This window comes from Archocentrus centrarchus, chromosome 8 (genome assembly GCF_007364275.1).
Source record: "Archocentrus centrarchus isolate MPI-CPG fArcCen1 chromosome 8, fArcCen1, whole genome shotgun sequence".
Classification (NCBI taxonomy): Eukaryota; Metazoa; Chordata; class Actinopteri; order Cichliformes; family Cichlidae; genus Archocentrus; species Archocentrus centrarchus.
In genome coordinates, this window is record NC_044353.1 from 30,326,455 (window position 1) to 30,346,319 (window position 19,865).

Consider the following 19,865-nt stretch of genomic DNA (forward strand, 5'->3'; position numbering starts at 1 on the left):
CCAGATCTAACCCCTCTCGCCTGTGAGCACGTTCTCAGCTGGACTACCCGTCTGCTTATGGCTCAGGTCCAACAGGCTTTGAGTCTGAGTCTGTACGGCTCTGCATAGCCCATCCACCATTCGGCAAATGTCGAACTGCTGCCCAGATTTTCTTAATTTCCCGGTAAATCAGGTATCCTCCGAGCCCAAACAGAAGAGATACCGCTACCAAATAGCCAATTATGTAGACGTCTTCCACGTCCTCGACCTCCACGCTGAGAGGCACACAGGTCTCCACGAGCCCCAAGAATCGATGACGTGTCCAATGGGGTCTGTTCCACTTGGACACGCAGGCTCCCGTTTCCCCGATCTCATAGTGGAGAAAATCGATCAGTGGTGTTTAGGGCCCAGTTTGCCAGATCCATGTTGCTCTTAATCTTATTCTTATTTGGACAGTGTGTAAGAGATGCTCTTACAGGCTACGGTAAACATAAAGACACCCCAGTTCAGCGGTAAGACCCCGTGGGAAGTGTTTATTGCCCAGTTTGAACTATTAGCGGCTGCAGCTGGCTGGTCTGAGGAACATAAAGCACTGCAATTAGCTCTGTGCCTGTGTGAGGATGCAGCAGTATGCCTGCTGCTGCTGAGTGAAAAAGAGAGGGGAGATTATACTGCTCTAGTTGGGGCACTTCAGAGATGGTTTGGGCAGTATAACCAGCCTGTGCTACTGAGGTCAGAGTTTCACAACAGACGGAGACTGCCTGGAGAGCCGCTGCGTATCCTGGCCCATGACACTGAGTGCGTCTGCAGGCGGGCCTATGACAAATGCCCCTAGCAGTGCAGACAGAGCTCGCCCATGATCGGTTCCTACAGGCCCTCAGTCCCAAAGAGCTCCGTATTCAGACGCAGTTTGCTCGTCCAACCACACTCAGTGCAGCTCTGGAGTTGGCGTTGGAGAGGGAGATGTTGACAGGATCTCCTGGGGGGAATGAGGATTCACCAGTGGTCAGAGCAACATCTGCACCTGCTGAGCGGCTGGAGAGGCTGGGGGGACCACACAGCATGACCCAGACGGCTGCCCTTCAGTCATCTTCTCCCCGTGCTGGCACATGCCACTGACCACAAAGCTGCTGGGGATGTGGATACCCTGAGACAGGTAATGGAGAGAGTGAGGGCCGCAGTCCTTAAGCTGCACCCGGATAAGTGCCACTTCACGAGGAAGGAGGTGGAGTTCCTTGGTCACAAGTTGGGTCGGGAGGGCATCAGCACTTTGGAGGAAAAAGTGCAGACCATTAAGGACTGGCCCACTCCCGCAGACCAGCTACAACTAAAAAAGCTTCCTGGGACTGGCGTCATATTACAGGAGGTCCGTGAAAGGCTTCTCCTTCATAGCGGCACCACTCTTTCACCTGCTGCAGAAGGATCACGACTTCAGCTGGACCCAAGACTATCAGCAGACATTCTACACCCTGTGCAGATCCCTGACAGAGTCTCCAATCCTTGCCTCACCTGACCCCGCCCTATCATTTGTCCTGGACACGAATGCAAGTAGCGCAGGACTGGGAGCCATGCTGTTGCAGGTCGGACCTGAAGGTGAGAAGGTGGTGGCATATTTCAGCAGGGTCCTGATTAAGAGTGAGCGACGCTATTGTGTCACACGGCGGGAGCTCCTGGCTGTGGTGATGGCGGTGAGACACTTTAAGTACTACCTGTGTGGCACACCTTTTATCATCAGGACTGATCATGCCACCCTCCAGTGGCTTATGTCTTTCAAAGAACCAGAGGGGCAGGTGGCTCGCTGGCTGGAGGAGCTCCAGGCCTTTAATTTCACTGTGGAGCACAGAGCAGGGGCACACCACTCCAATGCGGATGCACAATCCCGCCGCCCATGTGCTGCAACAGGCTGCTGTTATTGTGAGAAGCGGGAAGAGAAGGAGAGGGAACTCACAGCAACAGATAATCCCACACAGCTCTCCTGCAGGGCACTCCTAGTGGTGGACACGGCAGAATGGAGGGCCCAGCAGGAGCAAGACATTGACCCTGCTGCCAGTACTACAATGGCTTAAGAACAAGCAGCGACCTAACTGGGATGAGGTTACCGGGCTCTCTATCACCACCAAAGGGCTGTGGGCCAAGTTCAATGCTTTAAGGTTGGACAAGGGAGTGCTGCAGTGTGGCTAGAAAGATCCTGCCACAGGTGAGGAAAGGTGGCAAGTTGTGGTGCCCAAGTCGCTAAGGCCAGCAGTGCTGGAAGCCTGCCATCGGAGTAGAGGCTCTGGCCACTTTGGTGTGTCAAAGACCCTTCGCCGCCTGCGCTAGGGTTACTATTGGGGCCAGCAGCGTAGAGATGTGGAGGGCTTCTGTTGCAGCTGTGACTCCTGTGCCACCCACAAAGGTTCGCTGGACCAGTCCCGTGCTCAACTTCAACAGCAACCAGCAGGAGCACCGATGGAGCGAGTGGCTGTGGATATCATGTGGCCATTTTCCCGGACTGATAGGGGAAACCGCTATGTGGTAGGGGTCCTTCACAGTGACCAAGTCCGGAACTTTGAGTCCAGGGTGTTTGCTGCCATGTGCAAACGCCTTGGAATTCAGAAGACCCACACCACGCCACTCCAGCCCCAGAGTGATGGCCTGGTGGAAAGGTTTAATAGGACACTGGCCCAGCAGTTAGCCATCATCACGTCAGAACACCAGCGTGACTGGGACACTTACCTCCCACTCATCCTCATGGCCTACAGGTCAGCAGTCCAGGACTTCACCCAGTGTATGCCTGCCCTGCTCACGTTAGGGAGAGAACTAAGGACCCCTGCTGAACTGGCTTTTGGGAGACCTCCTGATGCTCCAGATGCACCACTGGGTCAAAGCTATGCCAGAAAGCTGCAGGACTGACTGGAGACGGCACATTCCTATGCTCGGGACCTGCTGGCAAAGGCAGGACTGCAGCAAAAGAGAAACCACGACCTGACTACTAAAGGGAGGCACTTCCGTGCTGGAGAGCTGGTGTGGGTCTACAGCCCGAAGAGGAAAAAAAAGGACGGTGTCCTAAACTGGACAGCAACTGGGTTGGACCCTGCAGTGTCCGGGAACGAGTTGGGGAAGTGGTTTATAGAGTACAGTTGCCACCTAGAGGCAGGAAAGTGGTCCTGCACAGAGACAGGATGGCCCCTTATAAAGGTCGTTCTCCTTCCCCTTTCTCTGAGGGATGCGTGCAAATCCCCCACATTCCAGCTCAGCTGGACTCCCAGCTGGACATGTCTCCCACCCCTTCCCCTTGTTCTTCCCCTCAATTTCCTGTAGTTCATGCTCCCCTTCTTCCAAAGAGCCAAGGAGGCAATGTCAACTGCCTCCCCGCCTCAGAGACTGTTTTTCCCTCGAGGATGAGGAACTTTTTTTGGGGGGGGGCAGTGTAATGATCAGTAATGGACATTATTTCTAAGTGCGTTTCACAGTTACTGTTTTCTTTAAGTTAGGTTGTTTTGGGGTTGAACCGGAAGGAGATGTTGGGGGGTCGCTCTCGGGAGGGAGGGGTTTTTATCAGCAGTTAGAGCGAGTTGGCTGTACCCTGTGAGAGCTGTTCTGTTGTGTCCGACCTGAATAAACAGTGTTAGTAGCAAAACCTCTGTCTGGTGCTTCGGTGACGGAATGTTACAACACACACACACACACACACACACACACACACACACACACACACACACACACACACACACACACACACACACACACACACACACACACACACACACACACACAGCATTGTATGTACATGTAGAGAAGTGGCCAAACATCAGTGTTTGAGTGTTTGTGATTTGTACAAACTGACCCTTTAAACTTTAGCTCTGAGAGTACAAATGTGGGTAAAGTAGAATCTTTACCGCCATCATGCTACACAATCATTGTCATTATTATTACTATTACATTAGTATCAATATCAATATCAACAGCCACTGCCACACTGAGCTGGGGTAAAGCCTCCAAACACACCAACTCTGTCTCGTACCTTCACCCAACTCTGAGATGATGCAGTGTGTTTGGACTGTGTTCTGACACAAAGCAAATACACCATAATAGATTGCAAATGAACTGCACCACAGACACCACCAATTAATCAAAAGGCAGACTGCTTTCTCTGTGCTATTGAAGAAAAGAAAAAGAGTGAATCGCACCTCCTTTAAATAAATGGATTGTATCTGCAGTTAATTATCAGTTACTACAGGGTCTCTTTGGGATGTTTCCACAGCTTAAGGATATGGCCGGTGAGGTGGAACAGAGAGCAGCTCTGCTGCGATGGAGTTAGAGATTGGCCTGCTGGTAATTACACTTTCATTGTAAGAGGATCAATTCTACGTAATCAGAGTGCAATCCCACTGAAAATCGAGTGGTTATTTGAGCCACTTTAAAATTAAAAATTTACGTTTTCAAGGGATAACATGTCTTTAATAAACAGCAGCTAACAGCAAATAAAAGATGATGGCTGAGGAGTCTTTGCTGGATGCCCGATATCCAAACACTCCACAGAGTTTCTGTTTGGTAAGAAAATGAAAATGATCTTTTTACCCATATTAATTTTGTCTTCTTATGTCTTTATAATCGCTGAAACCCAATCATTCAGTTTATGACATCAAAACACAACAAATCATTAAATTTGGGATTCTTGGCATGTCATCTCGTAAAATATCCAAATTAACAGGTTGGTTGAAGTTTATGAATTAAATCCCACAAAGCTGCAACCAAACAACATGCACAAATAATTTTCACAGATGAAAAAACTCTGATATCTACTACAAATCAGTACTTGGAGCCAACTGACAGTTATGTTAACTTAGCAAAAACATTGAAAAAATAATGAATCTGTTGCACTTACATACCTCTTTCTTTTACCTTTCACCTTTTGTGGAGAAACAACAGGGTAGTTGGGAGGCTTCAATCTGCTTTTAGAGCGATTTTCCTACCTTTGGACATTAACAGTTTCCCAGTGTTTACAGCCTTGTTGCCAAGTTAATTGACGAATGGCTGTGGTGCCATATTTTTCATACCAACCCTTGCAAAAAAAAAAATAAAGCTTGCACAGGGAGTCCTTTGATGTTAATATCCTAATGGTGCAATACTGAGCACCAAGAGCTAATGGTCATGTTGGAAAGAGCAACACAGCCTGCTTAAATTTTAACTTTGTGTCGTGTTTGTGAACCAAGATGTCTGGAAGCAGCCTTAATCATGAGAAATGTTAAAAAAAATTTGATCATATTAAAAAATGGTGTTTAGTGGTACCTGCTGAGTTCAAACAGCAGGAGCTCTGAAGAAGTATCCATATGTGACTGGAAGTAACACCCTATCTGTCTCACTACTGCTGCAGCCGGTGCATCACAGCGCTGACGCAGAGCTCACATTTTGTGTTTCTCAGTGACGCCAGCAACTTCTGACAAAATATTAGTATTTAATGTTGCAGGAGTGAAAGCAAGCTGCACTAACATGAGTGTGGCATCAATTTTCTCATCCAACTCTTCAAGAAATTCCCAGAAATTTGAATTTTGACTTTTGAGTTTGAAATGCTGCCTGCTTTTTACTTAAATGTTCACAGAGAATTTTCAAGCTGCATTATTAATCATCCACCTTCATCATCGTCACTGCCATTGTCAAGCTTAAAAATCATTTTAGAATCAAAACAGTGGCTCAGAACAGCACAATAACTGCCAAACACCATGGCATCCATATTAAACATGTTACAGGTTATAATTAGTTCTTCTTTTTGCATCTTTACATAAAGTGCTAATAATAATTCAAGTCTGGCAGTACACAATTAAAGCTATAGGATATCTTATAGATATATAATTTGTAGTGGCTTCTGCATTTGTTTCAAATGCATATTTCCTTTGCCATTGTCATGGAAATATGTAGCATTAGGAGCAGGCAGCTGGTGGTCACTGTCTCTCATGCTCTGCTGAGTTGTGGTGCCACACTGTTTGCTTACACAAAGATTGGCCCAGGGTATGTTTCATATCGATTTGTTCTCTGGTCATGTAGGATAAAGATAGACCCCACCCAACAGGACCAACTGCAGCTAAAAATAACACGTGGAAATCAAGGCTGGAGTTGCACAAACACACAAATGCACATGCAGCCCTTCTGGCTGTGATGATGAGGTGGTGTGGGAGTCAGACCAGATAATAACTGTGATGTTTCTCCTCTTTAATGCTTTGTGGTTTATTTTTTTCTAATTTATAACTGAGGCTCTTACTTGCTGGACTGGGTGGGGGAAGGGGGGCAATCTCCATGCAAATGACAGCATTTATGGGAAAGTGCCACTGAAGTTTACAGCTCCTCTCCCATCGATCAAAGCCATCTGAGGCATTAATCATACACTAAACCAATTACCGTGCCATCACACTCCTCTGATGTCCATATCTAATCTCACAGACTTCATCAGGATAGCTGAATGCTGCTTCACAAAGAGCCATGACTATTAATATACAAGGAGTAAATCATAATGATGTCTACTGTGTGCTTTAAACCTTTGTGGTTCTCTCAAGGTTGCTATAATTCAAGATAAATGTTTTTATTAGAAGACATCTGTCTGAGAATGAGAAGAGATATACGATGATCGACATGTCTAACACTAAAACTGATGACGCATTTGGATCTAGCCTTTTTCACTGCTAATACCTTTTCAAACTTTGTGATTTATATTTATATATTTTTTTTTTTTTTAGAAATTAGTTTTTAAAGTTAAACAAGGTGTCAAAAAATGTAGCATTCAATATCAATCATGCCACATTTTATTCATAGCTCTTAATTTACATCTTACTTTTAAACAATTATAACAATTAAAAGCACTTATCACATCACTTTTTTTATTTCACGATAGCTAATGTGTACAGCATATTACTTATTGTTGCTAGCCTGTAAAATTCTGTTTATTTTAAATGAACATATCATTATATATACAGTATAAATTATAGTAAATTATACATAAAACTGAATATTTTCAGTACTGTAAATGCAATGAAGCTTTCCCACAAATGTTAAACCATCTAAATACTATATACATGGTTATGTTTATGGGTTTTCTTCTCTTGATTAACTAAACATGGAAAGATGCAGTGTCCAGCTTCATGAAGCAGGAGAACTTGTGAGTGGAGCCAGTGCAGAAGAAGATTGGCTCGGCTGTGGAGTGAGGAGGAGACAGTGTTTCCCAAAGCTAGACTTTACTTGCTGCCAAAATATACTTAATGGCTCATTTTAGCATTATATATTTGCAATTTTCTTTCATTTGTCCAAGAGAATGAAGCTATCCATAAGTGATTTACTACCTTTGGTCATATTTTGAAAGTTCTGTCACTACTAAGAAGCCAGTCCCCTCTCTTCCTGTCTTGTGTTTCCCTGCTGGTTGGCTCACTGGCCACAATGGGGTTGTAGCAGCCCTCAGTATCATTCAGCATCTCCCCACAGAGTCAGTCAATTGAACCTCAAATCCATCCTCTTGGACTTCAGGTGTAGACTGAAGTCTTTATTCTACTCTGACGTTGCAAGCTGGTGGGTTGCTGTAGCCAGAACCTGCAGCAGGTGAAGAACTGTTTTTTGTGCTGCTATTCCAGAGACTTACTGGACAGGTAAGGTGGGTGATTACACAGCTCCTTTATTTAATTGTGACAAAGTACTTGGCAGCTAAAATACCTGCTGAGTGCTACCTCATAAAGTAGTACTTACTTATTAATATCCACCAATGAGAAATTATTTTTTCTTACTAAATGAGGCAAAAATGTAGAATATCAAATCCCATTTAAGGTATGAAGGTATTGTTTCTAGGTAACAAAAAAAAGAAAGAAAATGCCTTAAGTACTCAATTTTGATGAACAGATATATTTTCAGGGGTCCAATAGTAGGAGAATGACTTCTTAGTAGTAATAGGCAGCCTCTTCATTGAATGTTCTCAGCAGCCTGGTCCTGGTTCAGCTGAGGCTGTAGTTGTAGTTTTGTTACTTGCTGTTTATTTGGAGTCCATTTTGGGCCCATTTTCTGTGATCTTGATATACTGTTGTGAATTTCTGACATAAATTGGTCATTGGTCCCAGGAGTACTGTAAGAACAAACCTACAGACTTTGAGTGCTCAGACTGAGTAGAAAAGTGCTATATAAGAACCAGTCCATTTACCATTTACCATTTACAGACTTAAACCAATCATGAAACAAAATACAAAGAAATCACATTTAATATGAATGGAAGACATACTGCATTTGTCTAATGGCATCAACCTGACATGTAATCAAACTCTACACTCATATCTGAGTCTGCCGGTTGAAGCTGTAACAATTTTAACAAATGACAACCTTAACAGTATCACAGCCAAAGGCCAGAGTCCTGCACTGTTCTTAGACTGTCTGCAGCTTGGGCTTAACCTGATAATGTCTGGTTTGTAATTTTGCCTTAGTGGGCAATAGAGAGGGCAAGGTGAAGACCAATAAAATGGCCATGTTCGTCACTGACTGTATACAGTCTCAGCAGAGCTCCAGTGAGGGCAAAATGAAGCCCATCCATTGCCGGCTGCAGAGCAGTGACAGTGCAGTGCAATAGAGCTCAGTCACTTTACACAGTGTGTTATCAGATGAAGGGGGAGGCAGCTCAGAGCAGTGATACTGTCGGAGGAGACAGGGCTCAGTTTTTACTCCAACAAGTGGCCATATTCACTTCCATCTAGGCTGCCCTCGACTTGTAATTGTAATCCGGCAAATGCAGCTGTATGTACAGTGGATCGGTGTCATAATACAGTGTAATGCCACTTTAGGGCTGGAGCATTTGCATGGGTGGGCATGCTCCAGCTGGGTAATCCTTATCTGATTGGACTATGAGACTAATCCTGCTCTTCTCTGCCACTCTGCTCTGCTATCTTCTTTTATCTCATCCTCCTCACTGCTATGCAGAGAGCACAAACATAACCATTCAAACATGCACAATATGCATACAAATGACTCCCACATGTGTTTTCAAATGCATGAATGTGCAGTACACAGATACTCCTACATGCAAATACATAAACTCATCACAATGCACACTCAAGAAGTGTGAACTGTGATCTGAGGTGATGAACAGGAGCTGTGTGGCTATTTTTCTAAATGCTCTCAGTTAAGCAAAGTAGAAGAACACAGCTAAAGGAAAGACTCAAAACTGAGTATAAAACTTTAAATTATGATTCCAGTGGATTTCAATATCCTGAGTCACTAAAATAAATTTGAACTGTCTCTCTTAACAGCAAAAGAGAAGAAAGAAGTTTGTTTAGTGGTTACATACAGAACATAAATAAGGACTTAAAAAATAAACAAAAAAGGTTCAGTGGTCTCCATGTGTATAGCATCAGATCTACAGTGTAGTATCTGCACACATGCACACACACCTGGCATCACAGATATTTAGGGACCAATTTGGGGCTCAGTGCCTTGCTGGAGAGCCCTTTGACACCTGTAGGGGATAAATCCATAAACCCTATGATTAGAGGACAAGTTTCTCTACCACCCGAGTCATGGCCATCCTAACCTGCACCCATTCTAATGATCACTGGATTCATTTTAATATCATTTGGTGGAGATCAGCTTGTTGATCCCTCCTCGATAGACTAGCTGTAAAGAATGTCACCCACTGGTTTGATAACATTTTCAAGAATTCCACTTTAACTTTATGGATTTGCTGTGTTGCTGTTCTAGAGTCAGATGTGATAATTTTTAGATTAGATTAGGGTGCAGTCCCAAATTAACTGTTATCTCTAGAAAGCTTTGTTAGCATGCTGAATCCACAGACTGACCTGCTAATTTTGCTAAGTGACAAATTAATAAAATTATAGAATTTCACTCACAAAAACTGGATGTCCCACACAGCAAGGCAAAGTACTCGTCAGACAACTGCATTAAAACCAACCCAGTTAAGGCTAGATGAGTGGAGGTGAAGCATAGCAGACAGCTATAGGCTATTTGAAGAAATTACCCCATACAGCTGTTATGAAGGGCAAACTATCCATAAAGGTCAAAGCTGTTTTTGAACACACGCTTATTTCTGCTGTAAAGCTGGAGATTTTAACATGAGAGTCTGGGGATGACTCACTTTTGGAGTCAGCCTCAAGTGCAGTTTTTTTTTTTTTTTTTTTTTTTACACTTCTGCAATGGCTTTTATCCCCACAGGATACTACTTGATCCCAACATACGGTTGATAAATTGGCACGAAAATGTTTTTTGTGTAACACATTTATGGCTCCCTGATGATGTAGGTTAAGCATAGGCTGTACTGGGGGCTGTACTAGTTTTTTTTTTTTTTACAGATGTGCTGGATAGGACGGAGGAGTGGCGGCCTCCAGGGACCAATTCATCCGCAACACACGTTTACTCTGCACCGTTCATGCTTCACCAGCTGAATCTCTCTCTGTACCCACACTGTCTGCAGCCAGATTTGTGTGTGTGAACTTTTAATGCTGGTTCAAAGCTGAACAGCAGAGGACCAATAAGAATTACAACTGTGTCAGAATAAAGTAAAACAGCTAAAAGCCAAATCAAGCCCCAGCGTAACCTAAACGAGTTTGCAAAACTGATACGGTGGAGGGAGATGGACACAGAACAAATAAAAATCTAATTTTCTGCAGGGAAGCTCCACGAACTGTGCCACACCAATATGGCTTCATATAAGTGATCAAGTGCTATAACTAATAATTCTTTTCATGCTAATGCTGAAAGGTTTCTAGAGTTCTAATGAACAAAATGTAAAAATAGAAAAAAAATCAGGATATTGTTCAATTAATCTGCTGTTTCTCTGTTATACATCTCAAACTGTCCTTCACAATCTTCTAAAGCTATTAAAGCTACTGTTTAGTCTTAGAAACATAAAATCATAATGATAGTCCTGTACCTAGGATTATTTCATCCTAGAATCATCCCAAAGCATGAACAGACTCGATTTACAAAAATATAACACAGAAAAAAAAAAAAATCCTCCGACTGGAAAAAGTGATGGTTTGCTTTCTTTAAAAAAGAGAGAGGTTCAAACAACTAATCAATTATTACTCATCACTGCAGCTTGTGTTATCCATGTGATGACATAACTGGTAACTGTGCTGTAATGTGCTGGCTGATTATGACATCGTTCCAGTTAAAATTGTCTCCTCAGGGGGTCCAACAACAAATCATCTGATATCGCTGGAACCAATCAAATCTCAAGAATCTGAGGACAGGTGGTCCATCCCCTGAGAGCGTTTAATAGAGTGATACATCCCAAACTGTCCCGTTTGTCCTTTAGTCATATCCATTAGGAATTTTGCTGATTATAGTTTTACGTTCCATTGTACGTAAAAAGATGTATTCTGTGCATGTTGTTGCAAAAGCACAGAATCTGCAGCTAAATAATTAGCATTTTTGATCTGTTTTTAAAATGATAATTTTCCAATTGTTTTATGCATGTTATAAGTAGTTTTATTAACTCCAGTTTGATATGTTAATAAAATATTTGGAATTGATTACAAATTACAGAGCAGCAGCTAATTAACAATCTATTTATATCTCAATTCACATGAGATCCAAAATATGACAAAAGCATGAAAATGCATCTTGTCAGGCTCCTAATGTGATGATTTTAATTTGGATGTCTGAAAACAGACTGTATATAAATAATCATTGTTCAACAGAAGTGAAGCCAAAATATTGCTGAAATCGATGCTGCCAACCTGTGCTGCTGAGGTAGTGATTATGTGGTGTAGATCTGGTTTTGAGACTTTGCCTCCACCTCCTGAAGTTTATATGGCTAAGAGTCAGATAAAAAATGAACCCAAATGCATAAAAAACCAAAAGCAATCTTTATTTAAGCTGACAGTCACAAATCCAGTACAAAAACAGAATCCAAATGTGAGTAATTCCAAAAGGAATCTGATGCTGGGAACGGTGAGGTAACAAAGAAAATGAAGGGACAAAACCGAGGAGGACAACATATACAATGATGACTAGCTGGAATGGAAAAAGGAAGAGAACCAGACACAAGTAAAAGTAATTGGTATAATCAGACAGACAGGAAGTAAAAACCAAAACAAGACAGTTGAGCAGGAAGCCAAAAATACCAAAATATAAGACACAGAGACAACAAAACTTACGCTCAACATAAAGATAGACTCAAAGGAACACCAGAGAACAGAAACGGAACTGAGCGACGAACAGTTTGGGAAAAACTGAACACTAAAAAAGTCAACTCAAGAGAATAAATGAAGCTAAATAAAAACCAAGAATTCAAAACTAACATGGGAACAGAAAACCATCTTAAGAGGAAACCAAAAACACTGTGAACCTAAGCAGAAACCTGAGCTAAAATAATACCCTACAATAAAACTAAAGTGTTTAAAGAACCTATCCCAGCTGTTATAGGACTAGTGGCAGGGTACACCCTGTACAGGTCACAGCCTAGAACAGACAGCCATTCACACCGATGGGCAATTTAGAATCACCAATTAACCTAACCCCAGTATCTGCATGTCTTTGGACTGTGGGAGAAACCGGAGTACCTGGAGAAAACCCACACAGATATGAAGAGAACATGCAAACTCCACACAGAAAGGCCCGTGCCAAAGTGGATTTGAAACCATACCTTGTAACTGTGAGAAAACAATGCTAACCACCACACCATGGTGCTGCCCCAAATAAAAAGATTATTTCCCCCAAAATTCACAAAAAGTCATGTGAAATTGTACTGCATAACTTGCTGTATTTTTCACTGCACAGGCAGAAAAACTTTTGATTAATGGTGGAAATTTACATATGGTATGGTATCATGTTATAACTGTTGTCCACGTTTCCACATTCCTTAAAATGCTCAGGAACACATCAAAGTCAGAACAATGACTTCCCAACTAGAGGATTATGGGAACATCCAAGGAGCATGCAAATGGACAATGGCATCACCAGTGCAAGAAGGCAGCATCCATTTCTGCCTTATTTCAGGTTCACTTTAGTTTCATGAGAAAAAGTGGTGACATATTGTCCATTTTTTATGTTCAAACAACAGTTAAAAAAGAATTTCTGAGAAAGAAGAGCAGCAAATCTTCAAATCTGAAGCAATCAGAGTTTATATGAATTTAGAAACCACTCTTGATCGATTGATTGGTTCAGCTTTAGAAATGAAAAGTGCAGATTTGCTAAATCAATAATAGATATTGTCCTTTTTGTCCAGCATAAATCTCTAAAGCATCCTTGCATGGTTTTATACAGAGAGAAAATAAATGATAGGTTTTCTGTAGATTCACAGGAGAAAGATTTTTTGTGTTTCCCTTGACAAGCAGCAAGTGGAGCAGAGGTTGAAGTGCACCCAGTGTGGGTATTCCTAGTTTCTCCTCATCAGTAGCTGTTATACAAACACAAACCATCGCCTACCTGCATCCACTCTGTGAGCAGAATGTGTGGGATACTGAGCTGCCAAACACACAGTCTGCATTCACTGCTGCGAGGAGGATGGAGTGACCACTTCAACTATTTGCAGCCTCAGCCGCTGCCTGATCACTAGGTCACTTAAGAGGAGCCAGAGAACCATGAACGCTATCCATCTTGGCACTTTGAATTAATAGAGCAGAGCTACAAATTGAAGCCTAATTAACATCTGAAATGTTAAACTTGATATCTCTCCTCCTGACTCGCTTTGTGCTGAAACAAGGCAGGGTTTGCTGCTTATTGCTGCCTCTCTCCAGCTGCATCCACTCTGTACTTTCCTATTTTTCAATTTCCCCCCACAATTTTTGGTTTAAAATTGCTCAAACTACCTATAATTAAATGTACTCTCTTTTTAAGACAAAATTTCCTGAGCAGGAAGTAATTTGAATTAGAATTTAAATGAATCTGACCCCACTGAGTAAATGCAGCGGCCCCCTTTTTCCACTCGCCTGCCTCTTCTGGGCCAGGGATCATTCATGAATTACAAATGACAAATCTGGGTTTATTTCCTGTTATTTTGATCCTGGATTCAAAGGAAGAGGCGCATTGTGCTAATACAAAAGAAACACACACACACACACACACACACACACACACACACACACACACACACACACACACACACACACACACACACACACACACACACACACACACACACACACACAGTGAGTCTAAAGTGTGATGTTTTTTGCTCTCATCTTGACACTGTGCTGTTCTGTTTGCCAAATAAATAATGGTCTGGCAGGGACAAAGGCCAGTCACCGTCACAATTACACTCCAGTTGTAACTGTGATCCTATGTCCACTAATGTAATCATTGAATCAGCGTTCAGTGGAAGGTTGACTGAACTCTTTTCCCTCACATCTCGAGTCATGTTGGTGAGACTGGAGCTTTCTTGAGCAGTTTTGCAGAAGGAGCTGAGGTGTAAATGCTGTGATCAGAAGAAGGTCTGCACTCCAAATAAAGCTGTTTTTGTGGGCACATGTACTGAATCACATTCACACAAACAGCAAAGTAACTCATATAGTCTTACATAGCTTTAAAGTACTTGTACTTTACTTCAGTTTTCATCTTCAGAGTGAAATACTTCACTTTTTGCACCAGAAATCGAGCAACTGCCTATGCCTATGCACACGTGCAAATTGATTATTTTTTTTATTACTGTACCAATAAAACTCCAGAATATTTTCAGTTTTGTTTAAAAATGTCAGAAAAAGCATAAAATACATGTTACTTTAGGTTTCAACAAAGTGAAAAAATAGCTAAATGCCCAAAGATATTCAGATTATTGTTATTTATTATAAAAAAGCAGCAAATCACCAGCTTCAATGAGCAAATGTTAAACAGCTTAAACTGAAATTCATTTTCTGTCAGCTACTTAATTAATTGACTGCCACGTACAGACTGCTTGTCTCTTACCCTATGCTACCACCTACAAGCACACAGTGGAATGTTAAGGTTTGGTTAGGTTAAGGTACCAGAAACCTTTAATATTAGGGAAATATTGTTTTGGTTTAAAATAAGTACTTTGACATAGAAATGAAGCTATGACAATCACAGAAACATTTACAATCATTTTTTAAAAACAGGAAACATTCAACCATGTTTGACTCAAATCTATTTGTTGCCACATCCATACTCCCCAACCTCCTCCATGCAATGACTTTGTGGCTTTGACTTCCTCCTTTGCTCATGTCATAATTACTACAACCAGTAGATGTTTTTTTTTTTTTTTTTTTTTTTAATTAACACAGCATAATCCAAAACCAAAAATGAAGACAAATCATAAGTGCAAAAAACAAAAAAAGTCAAGTGGTCACTTGAGGCTGGCCCCAAAAGTGAATCGATCTCCAATGACAGAGATGTTAAAAAGGCCACAGCAGTAAAAGAAAAACATGTTTACAGCCTGGGGGAATTTTAAACATGACAATGATTAACAATTTTAAAGCAAAAACACATATTTTTTATATATGATCCAAAAGTTATTTTTGTGTGCAAACATTCAAAGTGTTTCTTTTTTCTTTGGATGTTAGCAAACAGCTTACCCTGATGTTAGCAAACAGATGCTTATTGTTGCATCCAGTTGTTACACAGCAATGTGCAAATTCTTTAGAGTTGTGTTTCTATCTAGCTAATTAAATTTCCAATTTCCGCATTTGTTTTGTGCTCTGTTGTTGGTCTCCTCCACCTCTTTGGCTTCCATTTAGTCTCTTACATCCTGCTGCTTGGTGCTGACCAGATAGTGCAAATGCTACTGAGAACAATGCCATGAGGACAGCGAGTGGGCTCAACATCTATAGAATGGCCTTAAACTACCTTTAAACCTCTGTAAAGCTGAGCAAAGCTGTAGATGTGGTCAGTAATTCATCCTTACTCCTCGAGTGACCTCCTTCACACTGTCGTTTTATCATAGTTATTATAAAGATATTGATTATAGTGGCTTTAAATTTTCTCCTTATTAAACTTTGAACAGAAGATGCTGCTTATCACAGGGGCCAGAGGAGCATCAAGTAAGACACTGCAGCCTTTCAGGAGCTCACATCTAAGAAGATGAGCAGATTTGTAATGCTTTGTGCTCTCACAAGGTTACAGCACCTCACTCCAAGTCAGCACCCACTGCTTCCACCGGGGCATGACAGGAAACACGCTGCTGAAGTCTGACAGGACAGACACTCGAGGTTGTCTGGAAAACCTGCACTCAGGATATGAGGCAGTTTGACATCTCAGAAAGTACCGGGCACAGGCAGGTCAAAGGTCACATGACAGGCAGCTCTGCCATCATCAGGGTTGTCAGGCAGGTCAGGCCTGCTGACGGACGTGACTTTTGGGGCCTCACACTCTGTCCAACGTGCTGCCCTGGTGTCACATCCTCTTTAAAGGTACAGATCCCCTGCATCTTACCGTAATTAGGGTTAGACCAGTGTGTTGGCATGCCAATATATCAGGGTAATATATGATGAAGGTTCATCTCCACCTACAGCGGGCGAAGGTGTTATTCATTTATTATTTAAATTCTAAAGTCGGACTGAATAAACAGTTCCAGACTGGTGTGGGTGACTTTTATGCAACCGGAACCTGATTCAGCCTGCTACAGGAACTAAACACCAAGATTAACCACTGAAGTGCAACATTTTAGTTTTTATGGTTTTTATATGTGTTTTCTGGGAGGGTTTTTTTTCCACTTTTTTTTTTAGGTGAATTTTCCGTCAAATTGTTTCATTACAGGCAAGAAGAAGCTCACCTATTCAATAAAACAAACATTAGGCAAAAATTATGAGAGCTTCTTTCAAAGCTTGAAACTGCTCAGATTTAACTTAACAAGCTTTCAGTCAGCATTAATGTGGCCATTTTTTTTTTTTTTTTTGTGATCTACATCTAACTTTTCTGGGCCTTGTTATCCATGAGAGTCATCTCTCTGCTGACACCTTGGCAAGATGCATGTCATTTCAAACATAATATGATTTTTGATTTTTTTTCATTAAAAAGATGAAAACTATCCACAAATTAGGAGAAAAAATAGAAACAGAATTGGGATTGTTCTCCTTGTGGATTAGCTGCACAACCTTGTAGCCCTTTGGGTTTATTTCACAGAAACCTGCTTCACCCTGCTGGAAGTTGCAGTGTGTGTCTTGTGCAAAGCTGTCACAAGCTGCATGTGTCATTTCATTTCAAAAAGTGGCTTTTTGTTTAGTTTTAAAACACAACAGAACTAATACAACCTCAGGAGAAGGTAGAAATCTGATTCTACCTGAATGCAGGAGCTGAACACCTACAAGCTTATAAGCAGCAGCCAGGCCACATATTGCATTTCAACATGTGACCTCCTATCAGATTGTTTCATTGAAGCACCAAGAAGGCAAGTAATAGATATTTAGTATAACAAGAACTCTTTTGGCCTTTGTAGTAAAACTTCTGCAGTGAATTTATTTTGAATCAAGCAGCACTGGAAAATAAAAGTGCCACAGAAGAGGTTCACCTCCAACAGTAAACTTGTGTCGAGGTAGTGCTGAGGCCTGTCAGGCTGCCAGCTTCCAACGCATGCAAATGAACACGCGGGGAAAGTTAATTTTGGACTCGAGAACATCAGAAGAACCGACTTTCCTCTTACCTTCCAAGCAACACGTCCTCCACAGGCCCGAGTGGGTCATCACCTCCTCGTTCTTTTTGCTGGTCTCGTTCTCGCTCATGGACTTGGTCCTGCAGACGCCGCGGGAGTACAGCCAATAGTCCGTGCCGACCGCGATGGTCATGAGGCTGAAGGCCGCGAAGGCGCCCACCGTGGTCAGCAGCATCTGGACTCCGCGGTCGAACAGACCCATGTTTCCGCATTCCATGAAAGGGGGACCCCCTTTCCTCTTGATGTATAGGAAGTAAATATTTGAAAATTTGCGGGACCAAATCAAACCGAAAAAACGGGATATACTCGAGCGGAAGGAGAGGGAAGAAGGAGGCGGAGGATGCGGTAGGAACCTTATGGTTGCGTTTGGGTGAGGACCAAAACAAGAGAAAAACTGAGGCTGGTGAGAGGGTTTCTGTAGGGGGGAAGAGGAAGAGACAATGAAGTCTCTCCTCTCTGTTTGTTTTTACTTTCACACCCAAAAAGATGGGAAAAATTAGGTATGCAGAGGATGACAGCACCTCAGCAGGCCTGGAGCTGCAGATGGAGCCCAACAGTAGAGCCACTTGCAGCAAGAACAGCGTCAAATGTGACTAATAACACAGATCTATGAGGGGTTAATTAAAGCCTAGAGTAGCTGAGATGAGCCTAAAAACAAAAGTGAGGCTTATTCTGTACAAGCCTGTCAGAAACAAACAACCTGTTTGTTGACTTGTAGAGATTACAGCTATAAACACAAAGCTGAATTTACATGAGCTCAAATGGAGCAAAGGGACGACTGGGCGGGGGGGGCGGTGTTGGAGTAATGGCAGGTTTAAACTACTATAGTTCAATACGTCTGTTACAGTGAGTTACTTTAGTCAAAAGCTATAACATTGCGTTTACTAGTAATAATTCAGAAATATAGCTATTCTAAAGACTTATTGTTATTAATAGTATTATTCTAGTGTCTTTTATTAGTCAAAAGAGGCGGAAGCAAGGCGATAATAAACTGGGGAAGGAAACGGAGGACAGCAGGCAAATCTATCATATTAGTGGTGACAGCAAAGAGTAAACAAATGGACCGAGTCAAGTCCTGTCGAGAGGAAATAAAAGCAATTCCCTGGGTGTTTTGTAACAGCCTGTTGTGAGGTTAAAAGCAAATCTGGCTTCTCACAAATCAACGGTGGAATGAGGAAATCAAGGTTTAACGACTAAATTAATTCATTAGCAGGCGCAAAACCAAGCAAAACAGAGAGAAACCGAAGAAAACCTAGCAAACAAACAAGCAAACAAACAAACAAACAAAAAGAAGAAATTAACCGCTTAGATTTTCCTTTTTCCTAAAATTTTGATCCCCAGTTTCCATATGTAGCCCTATAGCTCTGGGGAGGTTTCCGCCGAAAATGGGGGTCTGCGGTGAGAAGAGGTTCGGTCGTCGACGATTCGGAGAGAGCGGGGAGCATCCAGCAAGGCAAGCCGACCATCACTCGACATGGAGCCGGCAGGAGGAGGATGAGGAGTCGGTATGGGCGCCGCCGCAACTGAGGATGCTTCTTCGGTGGATGGAGGAGTATGGTGTTGCTGCTGCTGCTTGGATATCCAAATTCACCGTGGCAGTATCACGCCCAGGACGGTCCCGTTTGTATAGCCCTTGCGCCATGTAATAATAAGAAAATAAATTCTGATGAAGGCTGCGATCCCCCTGCTCTCACCTCCTTCTCTTCTTCTTCTGCTGCTGCTACTTTCTCTCCTGCGCTCTCGGGTGCAGGTTCGGCCGCTTTGCAGGAAGGGGGTGGGGGTGTGTGTGGGGGTGATATTACACAATCTGGAGAGCGGCTTGCATAGATCCACAGACAGCACTGGTGTTGTCACGATGTCAGTGTGAACGGCGCTATACATTCAGTACATCCACTCCAGCCGTTCTCCCCCTTTTCCCTCCAACGCTGAGTGAATGCTGAGTCAGTGTAAATAAGCCGGTCTTGATTCGGAGGGTCACTTTCCTCCTTCTTCTGCTCCGGCGACGCTTTAAAGGCCCACGGTGTTGGTGTGTGCGTGCGTGCGTGTGTGCGCGCGCTCAGCGCTGCAGCAATGGAAGCTAGTTGTTGGAAAGATATTAAAGATTTTTTAAAATTCCGTTTCTGTGAGTGGTGGAGGGGACGGAAGGAAGGGGTGTTGCGCTGGTGGCTTCTCTCCCTTTCTCACTCTCTGTCTTCTTAAATGGTGGGTTGCATTTGTGCACACATGCTGAGATTTACGCATTTATGGCTTATTATTATCGCCCGATCCAATTGTTGCTCTTCTCTTCACTAAGAGTCACTTTTCTTGCGTTTTCTTTTGCTCGCTC

General features: G+C 42.6%; 1 protein-coding gene across 1 annotated transcript in view; it reads right to left on the reverse strand.

The window, feature by feature from the left end:
* The window catches only part of cacng2a (calcium channel, voltage-dependent, gamma subunit 2a), a 127,716-nt gene extending 108,402 nt beyond the window's left edge, over positions 1-19,314 (reverse strand). The window contains exon 1 of the mRNA XM_030735800.1: positions 17,531-19,314. Coding sequence (XP_030591660.1) covers positions 17,531-17,756 — 226 coding nt within the window. The 5' untranslated portion in view covers positions 17,757-19,314. The remainder of the gene's footprint in view (positions 1-17,530) is intronic.
* Between the last annotated feature and the right edge of the window lie 551 nt (positions 19,315-19,865).